At 59.9% G+C, this 15413-nt stretch overlaps 1 protein-coding gene across 4 annotated transcripts; it reads right to left on the minus strand.

Moving 5' to 3' along the window:
* Nucleotides 1-52: 52 nt before the first annotated feature.
* Cc2d1a (coiled-coil and C2 domain containing 1A) lies at nucleotides 53-15412 on the minus strand. 4 transcript variants are annotated; one of them, XM_046437044.2, is made up of 29 exons: nucleotides 15113-15412; nucleotides 13679-13814; nucleotides 11376-11491; nucleotides 11234-11299; nucleotides 10858-10992; nucleotides 10559-10781; nucleotides 8665-8789; nucleotides 8308-8380; nucleotides 8107-8178; nucleotides 7883-8013; nucleotides 7743-7815; nucleotides 6992-7125; nucleotides 6595-6706; nucleotides 6350-6522; nucleotides 4846-4968; nucleotides 4716-4774; nucleotides 4519-4635; nucleotides 2791-2864; nucleotides 2660-2718; nucleotides 2519-2570; nucleotides 2338-2437; nucleotides 2172-2262; nucleotides 1825-1962; nucleotides 1680-1741; nucleotides 1145-1208; nucleotides 935-1061; nucleotides 688-764; nucleotides 546-593; nucleotides 53-478 (listed from the first exon to the last, which is right to left on the minus strand). In XM_046437044.2, the coding sequence occupies exons 1-29, from the start codon at nucleotides 15170-15172 to the stop codon at nucleotides 458-460; spliced, it is 2841 nt and encodes a 946-aa protein (XP_046293000.1). In that variant the 5' UTR covers nucleotides 15173-15412; the 3' UTR covers nucleotides 53-457. The 4 variants fall into 4 exon arrangements, with proteins under 4 accessions (XP_046293000.1, XP_046292998.1, XP_046292999.1 ...); XM_046437042.1 differs by having other exon boundaries at nucleotides 1680-1744; XM_046437043.1 differs by having other exon boundaries at nucleotides 6595-6709.
* Between the last annotated feature and the right edge of the window lies 1 nt (nucleotide 15413).

Raw genomic sequence — 15413 nt, forward strand, 5'->3', positions numbered from 1 at the left:
GGAGACCTGGCCTGGCCCCGGGGCCAGAGTGAGAGACAGACAGGAGAGCTGAGCCGGTGTGACCCTGGCTGTTTATTCCACGTTCGGTCCTGGGGCCCTGGGCAGGTGCAACCCCCGGGGGCCGCAGGGCTCAGTGGCCTTGGTGGCTTCTTTGGGGTGTGGTGGGAGGGCTGAGGGGCTGAGGCTGGGGGACAGGAAGTAAAGTGCTTGCAGGGCTCTCGTGGCTGGGTCCCCGCCGCCCTCCCTTGGGATGTGCAAACAGGACTCCCCGGGCCCAACCAGCCAGGCCTGGGTGAGGGGCACTGTCCCCGATGGCCCTGTCGGGGCATCCAGCTGGGCTGGGGGCCTGGATGGGGGACGAGTCCGGAATGTACTGTCCGCTGATTGTCTGCTTGGCGGCCGGGTCAGCTCTTCCCAGCAGCAGGGGCCGAGGGCTGGCTGCCCGCGCGCCAGGCCCTCACCTGCGGAGCCGCTGCAGCTGGGGGAGAGGCCGGGGTCAGGGCCGCCATGGCACCCGGTGCCCACCCGGCCCGCGGGGCACTCACCTCGTTCTCGACCAGGTTCCGCCGGTACAGCGCCTCCTTGGCAGCATCCTGGGGGATGGGCGGTCAGTGGGCAGTCCTGCCCCCCAGCCCTCCCCCCGCCCAGCTCACCCCGCCGCCCAGCCCACCCCGCCGCCCAGCTCACCCTGCTGCCGTCGTTGCCCAGGCGCCGGGCGGCCTCAGTGTAGAACTGCAGCTGGCGCTCCAGCTGGGCCGCATACTCTGCAGATCGTGGGGGGCTCAGGGTGCAGGCTGGCCCCCCACCTGTCTGCCCCAAGCCGCTAACCTTGGGGCATCTGGGTGCCCACTCCATGCCCTGCACCCCGCGCCCCTGTCCCTCCAGATACCCGTCCCCAAGCCCCTGTTGCCCGCTGTCCCCTCTGGAGCCCTACCCCTCCGGAGGCTGGCACCCCCCTGCTCCAGCTGTGCCCTCTGCCACTGGCTGCGCTGCACGATGTCCTGGTACTGCTGGGCCACCTCGGGGGGCACCGGCCGCCGCGCCTGCCTCAGGGCCAGGATCTGAGGGCCCAGAAGGTGCCTTGAATGTCCAGCCTGGATCTGCAGCCCCCGGGCCCAGCCCGAGCCCACAGAGCGGCACCCACCTTCCGTTCCAATCGCTCCTGGTCGAAGGCCAGCACACTGAGGCTGTGCAGGGGCCGGGCCGACCTGGGGGAGGGAGGCAATGCGGGGTCGCCCCACCCTACCCCACGGGTTCCCCAGGCACTGGGGACACACGCCAAGCCCACCCCAGTGCTGCCGGGCTCACAGCCAGGCTGGAAGATGACCGCACACCTAGGCCACTGTGTCAGGGTGGGTTCCTGCAGGAGTCAGCGGCCAAGTTGGGACCCAAGGGAGGAGGCAGACTTGGGCAGAAGACGAGGAGGCAAGGCACCAGAACACAGGAGCTCAGAGGCCAGGGAGAACCAGACATGGCCTCCAACAGGAGGGAGGGGGAGAGAGAAGCCGGGATATTCCAGCAATGGTCAGATGGCAGAAGGTCTTAGATATCAAGGGAGGAGTTTAAACTGGATCCTCCAGAACAAGGGTGCTAGGAAAGATGTTGAAGCAGGACAGGGACATGGTCCAATCTATGCCTGATGGGGACTGTCCAGGAGGGACTGAGATGAAGCCACCTACCTGTTCCCTGGCTCCCTCGAGGGGGCAGGAATGGGCGGTGCCCTCCCTTTAGGCCCAGTGACCTGCTGCAGGGGACAGAGTCCGGTGAGTCTTGAGTCCCCTGAGCAAAGCCCCCCTCCCTGGGTGCCGGCGGGCAGCGTCTCACTGTGGGCACAGCCGCTGGCACAGGGTCGATCACCAGCCACCTCTCAGTCGTCGTCTCCAACTGCTGAGTGGTCAGAGGCTCCCGGATCCGGACCATCACCTCCAGCCGCCCCCCAGTGGGCCGGCGACCGTCAAGGACCTAGGTGGAGTGAAGGGACACTGGCGGTGGGAAGTAGGCAGGGCTGGGGGACCAGGGCCAGGACCCGGGAGAACCAGGGCCATTCCCACGACATTGCCCAGGGACGCGGCACAGCTGTCCGCGGGGCAGCGGTCCTGGGTGCACGCGGCCGGGCAGTGGCGAGGCCTGGGAGGAGGGACTTTGGGTGTCTCAGAAAAGGCACCCCTCACCTCGAGGATCTCCCGGACCTCGCAGGCTGTCTCCAAGGCGTCCAGCTTCAGCTGGGCTGTCCCCAGCACGCGGTCGGTCTTGAACAGCCCCCTGTGGGCAGGAGCAGGACGGTGGGTTCAGGGCCGCACCACCCCTGTCCCCCGCCGCCCTGCGCCCGGAGCTCACCCCTTGTGCACCACTTCAAACTTGATGCCCTTGGTCTGGATGGCCCTGCGGAAGCCGCGGTGGCCGCGGTTGATGCCCAACTTGAACTGCTCCTTGAATTCTGCGGGGGCGGAGGGGGAGGAGGTTGGGGGCCAGACACCAAGGGTCCCCCTGGGCAGCGGGACGGGGCGCCCTGGCTCACCGGGCGAGTCCGTGTTCCTGACCACGCTGGTCTTGTCTTTCTGAGCTTCCTCCTGGGTCGTGGCGGGAAGGTGGTCAGCGCTCAGGGCCGGCCTTGGACTTCCGCTGGGGCTGGGCCCCGCCCCCCAGGCTCCCCACCTACCACATTGGGATAGGGGAAGTCGAACCGCACAAAGATGTCCAGGTCGCCAGGGGACAGTCCTGCGGGCAAATGAGGGTTCCAGCGGGGCAGAGAGGCGGTCCCTGCCCCCAGCCCCGGCCTCGACCCCTCACCTGGGGGCGTGGGCAGGTTGACGCCCTTCACGATGAAGAGGAGCATGTCGCTGCTGCTTAGGTCAGAAAAGATCCTTCCGGGCGGGAAACAGGCACCTCAGCCGGGGTGGCCCTCACTGAAAACCCCGCCCTGGCCACCTCTAGAGTCAGACCGGTTCTCCATTCAGCTCTGCCACTGCCTGACTTCTGGGTCTTTCTTTGGTCTGCATGCACTTATTTGGTACCTACTATATACCAGCCAGTGCCCTTACTGTTGGGGAACCTTCCCTTCCATTAGCAGTATTTCTTGAGCTCCCCACTATGCACCCACCAGTGTCCTTGCTGTTGGGGACCTCCTGTTCACTGGGCAATATTTCTTGAGCACCTAGTAGGCACCCCTACATGAGGTGAGACGTTCCCTTAATATTCCTTGAGTCCTACTGAGTGCCACTGAGCACCCTTGCTGCTGGGCCTTCTTTCATTAAACATTTCTTGAGCACCTACAACTCCCCCAGCACTGACTTAGCTGTTGTGGAAATGTCTCTTGAGTCCTACTATGCGGTAGCTAATGCTTTAGCTGCTGCAAGACTTCCCTTAATATTCCTTGAGTCCTACTATGTGCCAGTCAGATTGCTAGCCGCTGGGAGACCTTCCTTTAACATTTCTTGAGTACCAACTATGTGCTAACCAGTGTCCTAGCTGTTAGGTGGCCTCTCTTCATGTGACAATATTTTTGAGTACCTACTATATGTTAACCCATGCCCTAGGTGCTACGGGACCTTTCCTTCACTTATTATTATTTTTTTAGTTGTAGTTGGACACAATACCTTTATTTTATTTATTTATTTTTACGTGGTGCTGAGAATAGAATCCAGCACCTTGCATGTGCTAGGCAAGCGCTCTACCACTGAGCCCCAGCCCCAGCCCTGCACTTACTATTTCTTGAGTCCTACCATGTGTCAAGTAGTGCCCTAGCTACTGGGAGCAAAGAAGTAAAGGAGACAGACCCCCATCCCTGGGGGGGGGGGTCCTGACTAACTGAGTGGACAGATGCCCAGTGAACACAATGACAGAACCAGAGAAGAATTCAAGACTCCAAACAGGGGACAGAGCAGAGCTCACTCGGGAGGGGCTGCTCTATACAGGGTGACCAAGGAGGGCTCCCAGGGGCGGTGACAGTATAAGGACACTGGATATCAAGGAGGACCCCGAGGCCTGGGGAAGAGGGCCTGGACAGAGGCAGCAGCTGGTGTGAAGGCCCTGGGCCATCACAGGCGTGGTGTGGGGAGGGACCCAGAGAGAGAGCCACAGAGCTCTGGGAGGGGGACAGGTGAGAGGCAGAGGTGAGGTGACAGGGAGACAGGGGTGGGCTCTCCCAGTGTGGCAGGAGCCCCGAGGCTCAGTGGCCAAGCCTAACCTCATATAGTCAGTGGGGAAATGGCACCGTCCCTCAGGGGCAGGAGGACTTAACGGGCCACGACCAATAGCACCCAAGCCACAACATGTGGGGTTTCCTGTGAGCTCACTTACCCCCCTGGGGCAAGGTACATCTTTATGCCACACGTGTCAGCGAAAGGGCCTGTCACCCCCCACAGCCCTTCACTGGCACCTTGTGCCTGCCCCAGGGTCTTTGCATGTTCTGTGCTCTCCCCTCCCCGCCAAACTCTTCCAGAGCTGAGTCCTAAACCAGCTTCCAGGGGGCAAGTTCCTCCCCAGGGGTATCCCAGGTGGGGACACCAGGGGCCTTACTTGATGATGTTAAATGTTCTCTGCTCGAAGCGGGCGGCGGGCGTTGGGAGACCTCGGGCGAAGGCCTGCTTCAGAGTCTCCATGCTCTGCTTGCAGCCCTCTGCCAGTTTCTCAAACCTGCCGGCGAGAGGCCCTGCTCAGGCCCAATCTCAGCCCAGGGCCGGGGCTCGATGGCCTGGCAGGAGCTGTGCACTTACTTGCTGGCCTCGGAGATGTTGCCCAGGTGGGTGAACTGGTTCGAGTGGTTCAGACACATCTACAAGAGCAGAGGCAGTGAGGCCGGGCGGGGGGCCGCAGGCCGTGTGGGCTGGCCAGGCCGGGCCTCACCTCGTGCTGCTGCCTGATCAGCTTGGTGAGCTCGCCATAGCGCCGGGCGGCCTCCTGAGACAGGCCTGGGCCGGGCCGCTGGACCAGGACAAAGTCGTCCTTGTTGACAGGAGCAGGCGGCACCTAGGGAGAGAGGCTCATGGGGACAGGCCTGTGCTGGCCACAGCATGCCCACGGAGGGCTCTGCAGGCTCTCACTCCTCTCTGGAGGCCACCCTTGCCTGCTGCTGCACCCCCTCCCTCTGGACTGGCCACATTGCCCTTCTGCTGACACAATGAAGCTGTCCCTGTCATCCAAGCCATCTTTACAGAGCCCCTACTGTGTGCAGGCCCCGCTCTGGGGCTGGGGACGAAGCAGTGAATAAGAGACTAAAATCTCTGACTCAGCAGGAGACTGACATTGTCTGGGGAACAGAAACCTCGCGATGCAGTAACAGAGAGCAGGGAAGGATGACCTTGAGAGGAAGAGCAGGGGTTCTGGTTAAAGGGAGGGATTTTGGATGGGAGGTGGGAGCAGCCTTCTGGAAACTTCAAGAGTCTTCAAGAGGCAGCAGTGAGCCAAGCGGGGCGGGGCAGGGCACATTCCAGGGAGAGAACAGCATGTGCAAAGGCCCCAAGACTGGAGTGTGTCTGAATGTGAGTGACAGCTGGAGAACAGGAGCAAAGCAGCAGGTGGAAGAGACGGGGAGGGAGGTGACAGGGCATATCACGCAGGGTCTCTCGGGCCACAGTAGGGGGCCTGTACTTATTGTGTGCTCCTGTGGTCTCCCTACTAGGACAGCGGCTCCACGAGGTGGGGACTTTCGTCTGGCTGCTCAAAGCTCTGTCCCCGTGCCCAGCGTAGGGCTGGACACCTGGTATGAGCTCCGTAAATATCTTCCACTGCGGTTGCTGTTTCATGGCCAAGGAGTCCTGGCTGACCCGAAGGCAGGAGTCACTGTCCCCGCTTCCCCAAGGAGGGAAATGATGCTCAGAGCAGAGCGAGCAGTCCTTCCTGGGGTGGCGAGTCCATTAACTGCCCCCCCACATGGGACCCCCTTGCCTGGTACAGGGGTCAGGCACACAGTAACTCAGCAGGAGACTACATGTCCCAGGCTCCTTTGCAGCTAGGTGTGGCCATGGGACAATCCTGGCCATTGGGAGACAAGCAAAGGTGATGTCACTTCCTTATAGGAAACTGCTCTGCCTTTTTCTCTCACTGCTTCCCAAGGGCTGGAGGCTGGAGGGCAGTGAGTCACTTGGATCATGTGTCCCCGGCGTGGGGCAGAGCAACAAGAGGGACGGAGGCCCGGTCCTGGAGGCCCTCTTATTTAGGGCTCCACCTGCGCTGAGGGTTCTATGCAAGAACCATGTCTGCCTCACTCTGGCTGCTACCTTGGGGTGGCCTATTTGTTACAGCAGCTTAACCTCGACCCTAACTAATACATCCAGATCCCACAGCTGCCAAGGGGCTGCAGCCTGACCAGTGGACGCCTGGGTGGTTCCCCTGGGCCTGGAGGGTTCACCTTGGTGATGTCCACGGGCAGTCCGTTGCGGGAAGCCTCCAGCATGGGCTCCAGCCCCTTGGCCTGGCGCAGGTGCATCTTGGCACCCTCCACGTCGTTCTTCTGCTTGGCGCGCAGAGCGGCCTGCAGGAGTTGCTTCTTGCGGCCCTCCAGGAAGGCCAGCTGCTGCTGGGCTGTGGGCAGAGAACCTCTGTGGGGCGCCCGGAGGGCCACGAGCAGGCAGCCGGGCAGGGAGGGGCGCTCACCTCTGGTGGACGGGGCTTTGGGGGCTGCTTTGGCTGTTGGTGCTGATCCTGACGGGGGGGCCTTTGGGGGCGGGGCCTTGGGCTGGGCCACCGGGGCCGAGGAGCCGTCTTGCTGCTGAGGGGGACGGAAGTGAGCTTCCAGGGCCGTCAGAGCCACTCCCAGGCCGGCCGACACCAGCAAGGACCTGGCGTTTAACACCCACGACCTGGCGCCTGGGGGTCCTCAGCAGCCCTGGAGGCAGGGATTCTGGCCATGCCCACCGTCCAGCTGAGGGGACCGAGGCTCAGAGCAGAATGGCCTGCCCACGGCCAGGAAGTGGGGGCACGGGGCGTGAAGCAGGTCACGCCTGGGACTCCCAGGACTTGCCCCCTGCCACCCCCTGCCTCAGCCTCTCACCTTCCTCAGGGCCTCATCCTCCTCGTCCTCTGGGCCTTCGTCCTGGCTGGCCAGCTTCATGGCCGTCTCCAGGACCCCCACCAGGCTCTGCTGGGCAGGCTCACTGGCCTCCAGGCCCTGGATGGGAGGAAAGCCTGCCCGGCCGGCGGAAGCGCAGTGAGTGGGGTGGACACGGGTCCCCACCTGAGGAGCCCGGGCCTGTGGTCTACTCTGAAGCCAAGGAAGGAGCTGCTGCCGGGCCTGTGCGGGACCAGCCACCCTCGGCCCAGCGGCCTCCCTTCCCAGGCCCCAGGACTCCACGGGACTCCAAGAAGCAGGTCCTGGGGTGTCCTCTGGGAGGAGGTGTGCGGGACACTGGGGGTGATCTGGCTGGAGGCCTCCAGGATAAGGGGGGCCTAAGATGCGGACAGATGGCCACCCTCATGGGGGCCTGCAGCAGCTCTGACAACTGAAGAGGCTCCTGGCCCTCGGGGCTGGGGAGAGCCAAGTGGGTGGACGGCCAGCGCTTGGCGACTGGGAAGGCAGGAGAGGGGGCACGGCAGTGGGCAGGGGGCGGTGTCCAGACGCCCCATCTCCAGCGCTGGCCAATCTCCCTGGCAAACGCTTCTGTCAGGACAGACTCTGGCCCACCCTCTGAACCAGGCTTGCAGAGGTCCCCAAGTGTGGCTGGCTGCCGGCTCCCTGCACCAGGAGACGGGACACAGCCCACGAAGGCTCAGAGGCTGCAGGGCTGGGGACGGGCGGAGCCTACCTGGGGGCACTGGCAGCTCAGCCACGTCCACGGCTCGGCCCGCCTTGTGGGCTCGGATCGCATCTTGGTATTGCTGTGGGACACACAGGTGTCAGGGCGCCGAGCGAGGTCCCCGGGGCTGCCCACCGTCCCCCACGCACCTTGACAATGCGCTCATGCATGCGGGCCTTCCGCTGGTCACCCTTGGCCTTGGCCTGGGCTGCAGCTACATGGTATCGCTCCATCCGCTGCTCCAGGGCCTCCAGGAGGGTCCGCGGGGGCGGGGGAGCCTCTGGGCCGGACAGGGTGGGGGGCAGATTAAGGGTCCAGGGAACAGGAGCTGGTCTTGCGCTGGCCTGCCCACCCGAGGGCCCCTGCAGCCTACCTGGCGTGGTGGGTGCTGTGGCAGGAGCTGGGGGCGGCGGTGTTGGTGACGGTGGGTCTGGGGGCAGCTGGTCTGGGGACAGAGAGGTCCAGTCCAACAAGAGGCCTGCTTGACAACCCTGACCCCCACCCAGGCTGGTGGGACTGAGTAACAGGCAGCAGCATCAGGATGACCCAGAGGGTGGGCTCGGTGGGTCCTCACCAGGTGGAGGGGGCAGGCGGGACAGGTCCACGGGCTCCCCTCGGCTCAGGGCCTCCAACACGGCATCAAAGCTCTGGGAGAAGGAAGGGGGGATCAGGGGAGAGGCTGCAGGGGGGCCGGGGTCCCAGGGGACTCCCAGGCCCTGCCACACAACAGAGGTGTCTGGGCTCCAGCCCCTCCTTGCACCATCCTCTGGATCCTCCTGCAGTGCCCCTGCCCTTACAGAGCAGGTAACCAGAGGCTCCACGGGTACAGCAAACAGGGCCGGCCAGTGGCCAAACAGCACTCAAACGTGGTCGCCTGACTCCGCAAGGAAGCACCCTGCCCTCCCCTCCCCCACTGTCAGGTGGGACGCACCTTGGCCACACGGAAGTGTCTGGTGGCGGCAGCTGTGTCTCCCTGCTGCTTGGCGTGAAGGGCGGCCAGCTTGTACTCGCGCTGGCGGCTCTGCAGCTGGGCCAGGGGGCCAGGGCTGCAGGGGCCTGAAGGAGAGAACAGAGCACCAGAAGCCGCAGGCCTGGGCTCACCCACGGCCACGACTGTCACAGCCCCTTTACAGCTGCCTAAACTGAGGCTCTGAGAGGGACGCTGCCTCCCCAAGAGCACGCGTCCTGGAGAGACGTGGGATCAACCCCAGGCCCAGAAGGCTGTACAGCCACTGTAGTTTTGTCCCCAAGAGAATTCTAGAAAATTTATGAATGCTCACATTTTTGACATCTGTCATTTTTTAATTTTTTTTTTTTTTGGCACTGGGGATTGAACTCAGGGGCACTCAGCCACTAAGCCACATCCTCAGCCCTATTTGTATTTTATTTGGAGACAGGGTCTCACTGAGTTGATTAGGGCCTTGCTAAGTTGCTGAGGCTGGCTTTGAACTCACGATCCTCCTACCTCAGCCTCCCATGCCTCTGGGATTACAGGCGTGGGCCACCGCACCTGGCTCATTTTTTTTTTAAATCTTAAGTTTAACAAGTATACAGGGGGGGCTGGGGCTGTAGTCAGCGGCAGAGCACTTGCCTAGCATGTGTGAGGCACTGCGTTCGATCTTCAGCACCACATAGAAATAAATAAAGTGCCTATCTACAACTAAAAATATATTTTTAAAAAAGTATACAAGGTTCTTACACCTAGCATCTTACAAATACTGACATTTAGAAATGGTTCTGGGTATAGAACCCAGGGCCTCACACATGTTAAGCACACACTCTATCACTGAGCTACATCCCCAGACCCAACATCATTCTTTTAAATCTAATATATGTGACAACCTTAGTGATTTCAAACTCACCAACATTCACTTATTTTGTCTATTTTAAAATATTTTACTGGGAGCAGTGGCGCACACCTAGAATCTCAGGAGTTCGGGAGGCTGAGGCAGGAGGATCAAAAGTCCAAAGCCAGCCTCAGCAACTTAGTAAGGCCCTAAGCAACTTAGTGAGACCTGTCTCAAAATTAAAAAATAAAAAACACAGGCTGGGGATGTGGCTCAGTAGTAACAGCTCCAGGGTTCAGTGCCAGATACCTGTCCCTTCCTTGAAAATATATAAATGAAACAAAATAAAATTTAAAACATGAAGATATATAAATCTTAAAATAACTGTGGTAAAATAGACATAACACAAAATTTGCCATCTTCTTCCATTTTAACCTCTTGTGTGTGTGTCTGCGTGGTGTTAGGGATGGAACCCAAGGGCACTCTATCACTGGGCCACATCCCCAGCCCCCCCCCCTTGTTTTTTGGACACAGGATCTCACTAATTGCCAAGGCTGGCCTCCAACTTGCAATCCTCCTGCCTCAGCCTCCTGAGTAGCTGGCTTACGGGCGGCATCACCATGCCCACTTGAAACCATTTTTAAGTATAAAAGTCAGTGGTGTCAACTGCGGTCACACTGTGCAACCATCACGGCCGCCCATCTCCAGAACCTTCTCATCTTCCCAACTGAAACTCTGATCCCATTAACCACTGTGTCTCCGTGCCCATCTGGCAGACACCATTCCGCATCCCATCTCTATCCCTAGGACTCCGCCAGGGGCCTCCCAAGCATGGACTCCGGGTGCCTGCTCTCTGTGACTGACCTGGTCACTCAGCACACTGTCCTCACGGTGCACCCCATCACAGCCCACACCAGAACCACCTTCCTTTGAAGGCTGAATGACAGTCACGGTGTGGAAGGACGCACTCTGCGCATAGGAGGGGGCCTACACACAGCCCCCCCAACCAGGTGCTCCCTGGCCCTGCCCACGGCCTACCTGGGGGCAGCCGGGGCTTAGCCGAGCCTGGGGCGGAGACAGGAGGGCTCTCCCGGGTGACCCTGGGTTCCGGGGTGGGCGGGTTTGTGGGGACCAGCGGGGGAGGTGCAGGCATGTGGCTGGGTGTAGCTGCTGGGCCCTTTCCTACAGCCACAGGTGGCGGGATGTCCCCTTCATCGATGGCATTGCCCTTCCGGACGGAGGCCAGCAGGTTTTCCAGCGTCTGGGGTGAGGCATGGGCAGGGTCAGGGGCCGGAGCCTGGTGCTGGGGCTTGTCCCAGACCTGCCCGCCCACTCACCTTGAGCCCCCGGTCATAGCGCCGTGTCTTGGCGCTGTCCCCAGCTTGCCTGGCGCTTTCGATGGCTGACTGGTAGAGGGCCAGGCGCTCCTGCAGGGTGGCCTCCAGCCCCAGGTGGGGGGCCGAGGGCTTCGGCTGCAGGGGGGGGGGTGGGCGGGCACAGTCTGGGTGGTGACCCTCCTCGGCTTCCCCTCGACCCTTCCTGGCACTGACACACGTCCCCTCAGCCAGCCTCCCCCACCCAGGAGGGCAGAGATCAGGGTCTCCATAGGGAGAACTTGGGCGCAGAGGTTTCTGTCGCCTGTCAGGTCACGTGGCTGAAAAGGCCACCGGTGAGCCTTGACTCAGACCGAGGGGGGGCTCGAGGGAGCTGTACCTGGGCCACAGGTGGCGGGGGCTCTAGCACCTTCTCGTCTTCCCCGAGGACCTCGTTTAGCTCCGCCTGTGGGAGACAGCCAGGGTGGACATGCAGCCGCTGGACGGGGCCAGGGAGAGGCCTTCCCGGGCTCGGTGCTCACCAGCAGCGCGTCGTCGGCCTCCACGTCATCGTCGTCTGTCCCCTCCTCCTCCTCCTCATCTGGGTCTTGCATACACAACCTGGCCATCTTCTCAATGGCCTCCATGGGCAGGGGACCTGGTGGCAGGAGGCCTCCGTTAAACCATTGTCCCCTAAGGTCCCCAGCCTCCCATCTCAGACACCCAGGCCCTGAGGGCACAGAGGTCAGCAGCAGGGCAGCAGGTGCCTTTCCTGCCCTTCACGGCACCCCAGTGTCCTCGAGCCCTCCCTGCACGATGCCACCCTCCTGCCACACCAACCTCCCTGGACTCATGTCTTCTTCATCCAGCTCAGTTCTGGGGCCAGGCTACCTGAGTTCAAATCCCAGCTCTGCAATGTTCTCCCTGTGTGACCTTGGGCAAGTCACCTCGCCTCTCTGGGCTAGAGTTTCCCCATCTGTTACCCAGGGATAACAGCTCCTTCTGCGCGGGTAGATTGTGGGGACTAAAGGTAAACGAAGGTCTTAGAACGAACCACAGAGAACACACTCGCAGGCCACCTGTGACGTCCGAAACCACGGATAACACCAAACCCTCTACCTACTAAGTATTTTCCTATACGCCCTGAGCATTGCCACGTTAGCACCAAAACTTCTGTCCTTCCATGGGCTGTGCCCTCATGCCTGCTTTGTATCAGTACTCTTGTGCTTTGGGGCCATCAAGGGCAGTGAGGGTCACTCAAACACAAGCACTGTGCTCCCGAGACAGTGGACCTGACAATCCAGATGGCTGCTCAGTGATAATGGGCGGGCAGCACACATAGTGTGGACACACTGGACCAAGGGATGATTCACACCTTGGACAGGATGCTGGGAGATTTCATCACACTAATTAGGACACCGTGCAATTTGGCTTATGAATTGTTTGTTTCTGGAATCTTCCATTAACTATTTCCAGTCAACTGTGATTGACTGTGGGTAATTGAAACCACAGAAGAAAAACCATGAATCGGGGGGACGACTGCACCCCTGGTCTCTTATTATTCACCTTATGCCCATTACTCAGAATAGCTCTGCTCGAGAAAGCGGCCTAGGAGGCTGAGCTGGTGGATGTCAGCTCATTGTGGGACATGAGATGCGGGGTCAGGTCCCTGTGAGCGTCTAGGCACAACATAATTTTAACAGATATTTATTTTAACAACATCTTGATTTTACTTACTGATTTTTATGTGGTGCTGAGGATGGACCCAGGGCCTCTACCACTGAGCCCCAGCCCCATCCCCTGGCACAACATTTTTACTAAGTGATCAATACCCAACTTTGCTTTGGGTGCTTCCGTTTGAAGACACCTTGCTGAATATCCGTGCTGATTAGTGAACACTGAACACTCGGCCAGAGAACAGAACGTGAACTCGCACCTGAGTGAGGTTTATCGCTGCAAGTCACCTCACAGTCCTCTGTACTCCTAGGACCTGACACCAGCGCTTGGCCTGGGACCATTTTGAACAGTGAAATCACCAACAAAAAGCAGGAAAATGAGAAAAGTGTGGCACTGAACAGACCAGGAAGGACCATCGTTTACGACATAAGAGCCGGAACAGGAAAGCTGAGCACCGCTTTGCTCCTGCTTCTTTGTAAGGGGCTCCAACTTTCTTACCACTCTTGAGGGTCCCCAAATCAAATGCATTGTAGCGAGGAGGCAGATCCATAAAGATGAGACCCACACGGAACAAGGACTGACTAGCAGCTAAAACGTCTGAAGGCTTTTTTAGCCTCGAGGCTCCAACTCGACTCAACCACTGCAGAGTCCTCTGCCCCCGCTCCCCCCCACCTACCCCATGGCCTTTGCACCTGCTGTGACCCCTCCTGGAAACATGGCTAACTCATCACCTGGCTGTTGGTAAGTGGTTCCTGCAGGAATTCCACCCCAACTCACAGATCTCTCCACAGCTCTGTGCTTCCCCCATCCCACCAGAATCATGGGACAGAAAGTTAGAGGTTGGGACTGATGATAATACAGGTGTATTATGTGTCAGTCAGCTCTTGGGAAGGGCCTTACGAGCCCTAGATTGACTCCTAGGATGTAAACAAGTATTATTCCCATTTTACAGATGGGAAAACCAAGGCCAGCACAGGTGACATGATGGGTAAGTGCTGGGATTCACATCCTCAGTCTGTGTCCAGAGTTGATTGCTTCCTCTCTCAGACCGTGCGCTCCAGGAGGGAACTCCCTCTGTTTTCCTTCCCCTGTCTACCCAGTGCCCAGCTCCAAGCTCATCCCACAGGAGGAGATCCAAAAATGTTCAGAAGTATGTTAAGCATCTTACCTTTGCCTCTGAGCTTCTCTAGGGCTGGGGGCTGACCCCCCACCAAGGCCAACAACTCAGTCTCTAGTTCCTCATGGTTCACTCCATCCTCGGGGATCATTAAGCCATCTGGAGAGAGGTCGACCAGCAGGCCAAGCTGTGGGAACAACAAGGGTCCAATCAGCCCTTGGGCTGTCCTGCTTGGCCAGAGGCAGCCAGGATGAACCCAGAGTCCCCAGGGAAGGAAGAAAACAAGGTCTTCCTGGACAAGCCATTCCCTGGGGAGTGCCAGCAGGTCCAGACTGCAACAGGTGTCCCAAGATGGGCCTAGCCCTTTGGCACAGATCAAATGAGGCAAAGGGCAGGTGGAGAGACCTAGTTTTGTTCTCTGAACCTGCATCTGAGATGTGCGGCTACTCAAGTTCACCAAGGGAAGCAGACCGCACACCTTGCCCTAAGCAAAGCCACTCTGCACACCTGAGCTTTTCCTTCCAGCAGCCTCCAAACCCCGAGGGGGCTGTGCAGGAAGGTTGGGGCATCAAGAGCAATTAGAAGCTCTGGCAACACAGTCGAAGTTCAAAGTGGGCCTTGGCCACATACACCTCTCTTCCCATTCTGGTGAACGACCAATCACGACATGATACTAGGGGTATGAAACTGCCTAGATGTAGGTCAAAATCAGCCAAATGTTGGCAATTACATATGTTCTATCTTCTAGGAATAATGATAGTGATAACATTTATTGAGTGCTATGTTCTAGCACTTTCCATAAACTATGCCAATGAATCTTCAGGACTGTCCTGTGAAACAGGGACTCTTCTGGGTCTCCATTTTACAGATGAGAGAACTAAGACTCAGATCTGTGAAGTTAAGCTGTGTAGGCGCCAGGAGGGAACTTCAGGTTGGACTCTAATAGCTGAGCACTTGGCCATGTCCTGGGCTCCCCCATCAAAGCTAGGATAAGTCAAACTCCTCCAGGTGTCTGGGGCAGGGAGGAAAGGGCCAAGTCACAGTCCTGTGGGATAAGGGGTGGGATAAGGGATGTAGCTCTGGATGTGCACCTGGTGCTGGCCAGGCTGCTGATCCCTATGACCTTGGATAGGTGTCTTCACCTCTCTGGGCCTTAGTGTGCTCATCCTTACAATGGGAATAAAGAGCGTGACCTGAACAGGCTGATGCAAGGGTTTGATGAGGCGGTCTGACTGCTGCCCCTCCCTGATTGGAGCTGTTGCGGCAACAGGTGGCCCTGAACAAGGGGTGGAGAGCCACGAGTCGGGGGTGGGGGGTGCAAGGCCAGCAGGCCCTACTTCGGGGGTTCAGGCCTTACCTGGGGGCAGGGACCCGGGCTCACCTAGGAGGCGGAGATGGGGCTTCCCTGGGGGGTGGGGCCCTCCCCTGAGCGTGTGACCGGGTGGGGAGGGGCTCCCCCGCCGGGGCCGTGGGGCGCAGACTCACCTGGCGGGCGGCGGCGGCGCCTCGGCCTGGGGGTCCCGGGGGTCCCTTCCTCTTGTGCATCTTCCAGACTGGATGCCCCGACCACCAGCCCCCCGGCGCCTAGCCTTGCCCTGCCTCTTCCCCCGGAGACTGTCGCCGCGCACGCGCCCTTCCTGAGCCCCGAGCCCCTTCTCGGCACCCCGCGCCCGCTAACCCCGCGCCCTCGCTCCCCGGGGTGGCCGTTCCACTTCCGCCTCGGCCTTCTGGGGCCGCGACACCGGAGCGCGGCCACTGGACTAGCCGGGCCCGCCTCACCGAAACT

The sequence above is a fragment of the Marmota monax genome, unplaced genomic scaffold (genome assembly GCF_021218885.2).
Source record: "Marmota monax isolate L192 unplaced genomic scaffold, Marmota_monax_Labrador192_F-V1.1 WCK01_AAM20220418_F8-fsc00021, whole genome shotgun sequence".
Classification (NCBI taxonomy): Eukaryota; Metazoa; Chordata; class Mammalia; order Rodentia; family Sciuridae; genus Marmota; species Marmota monax.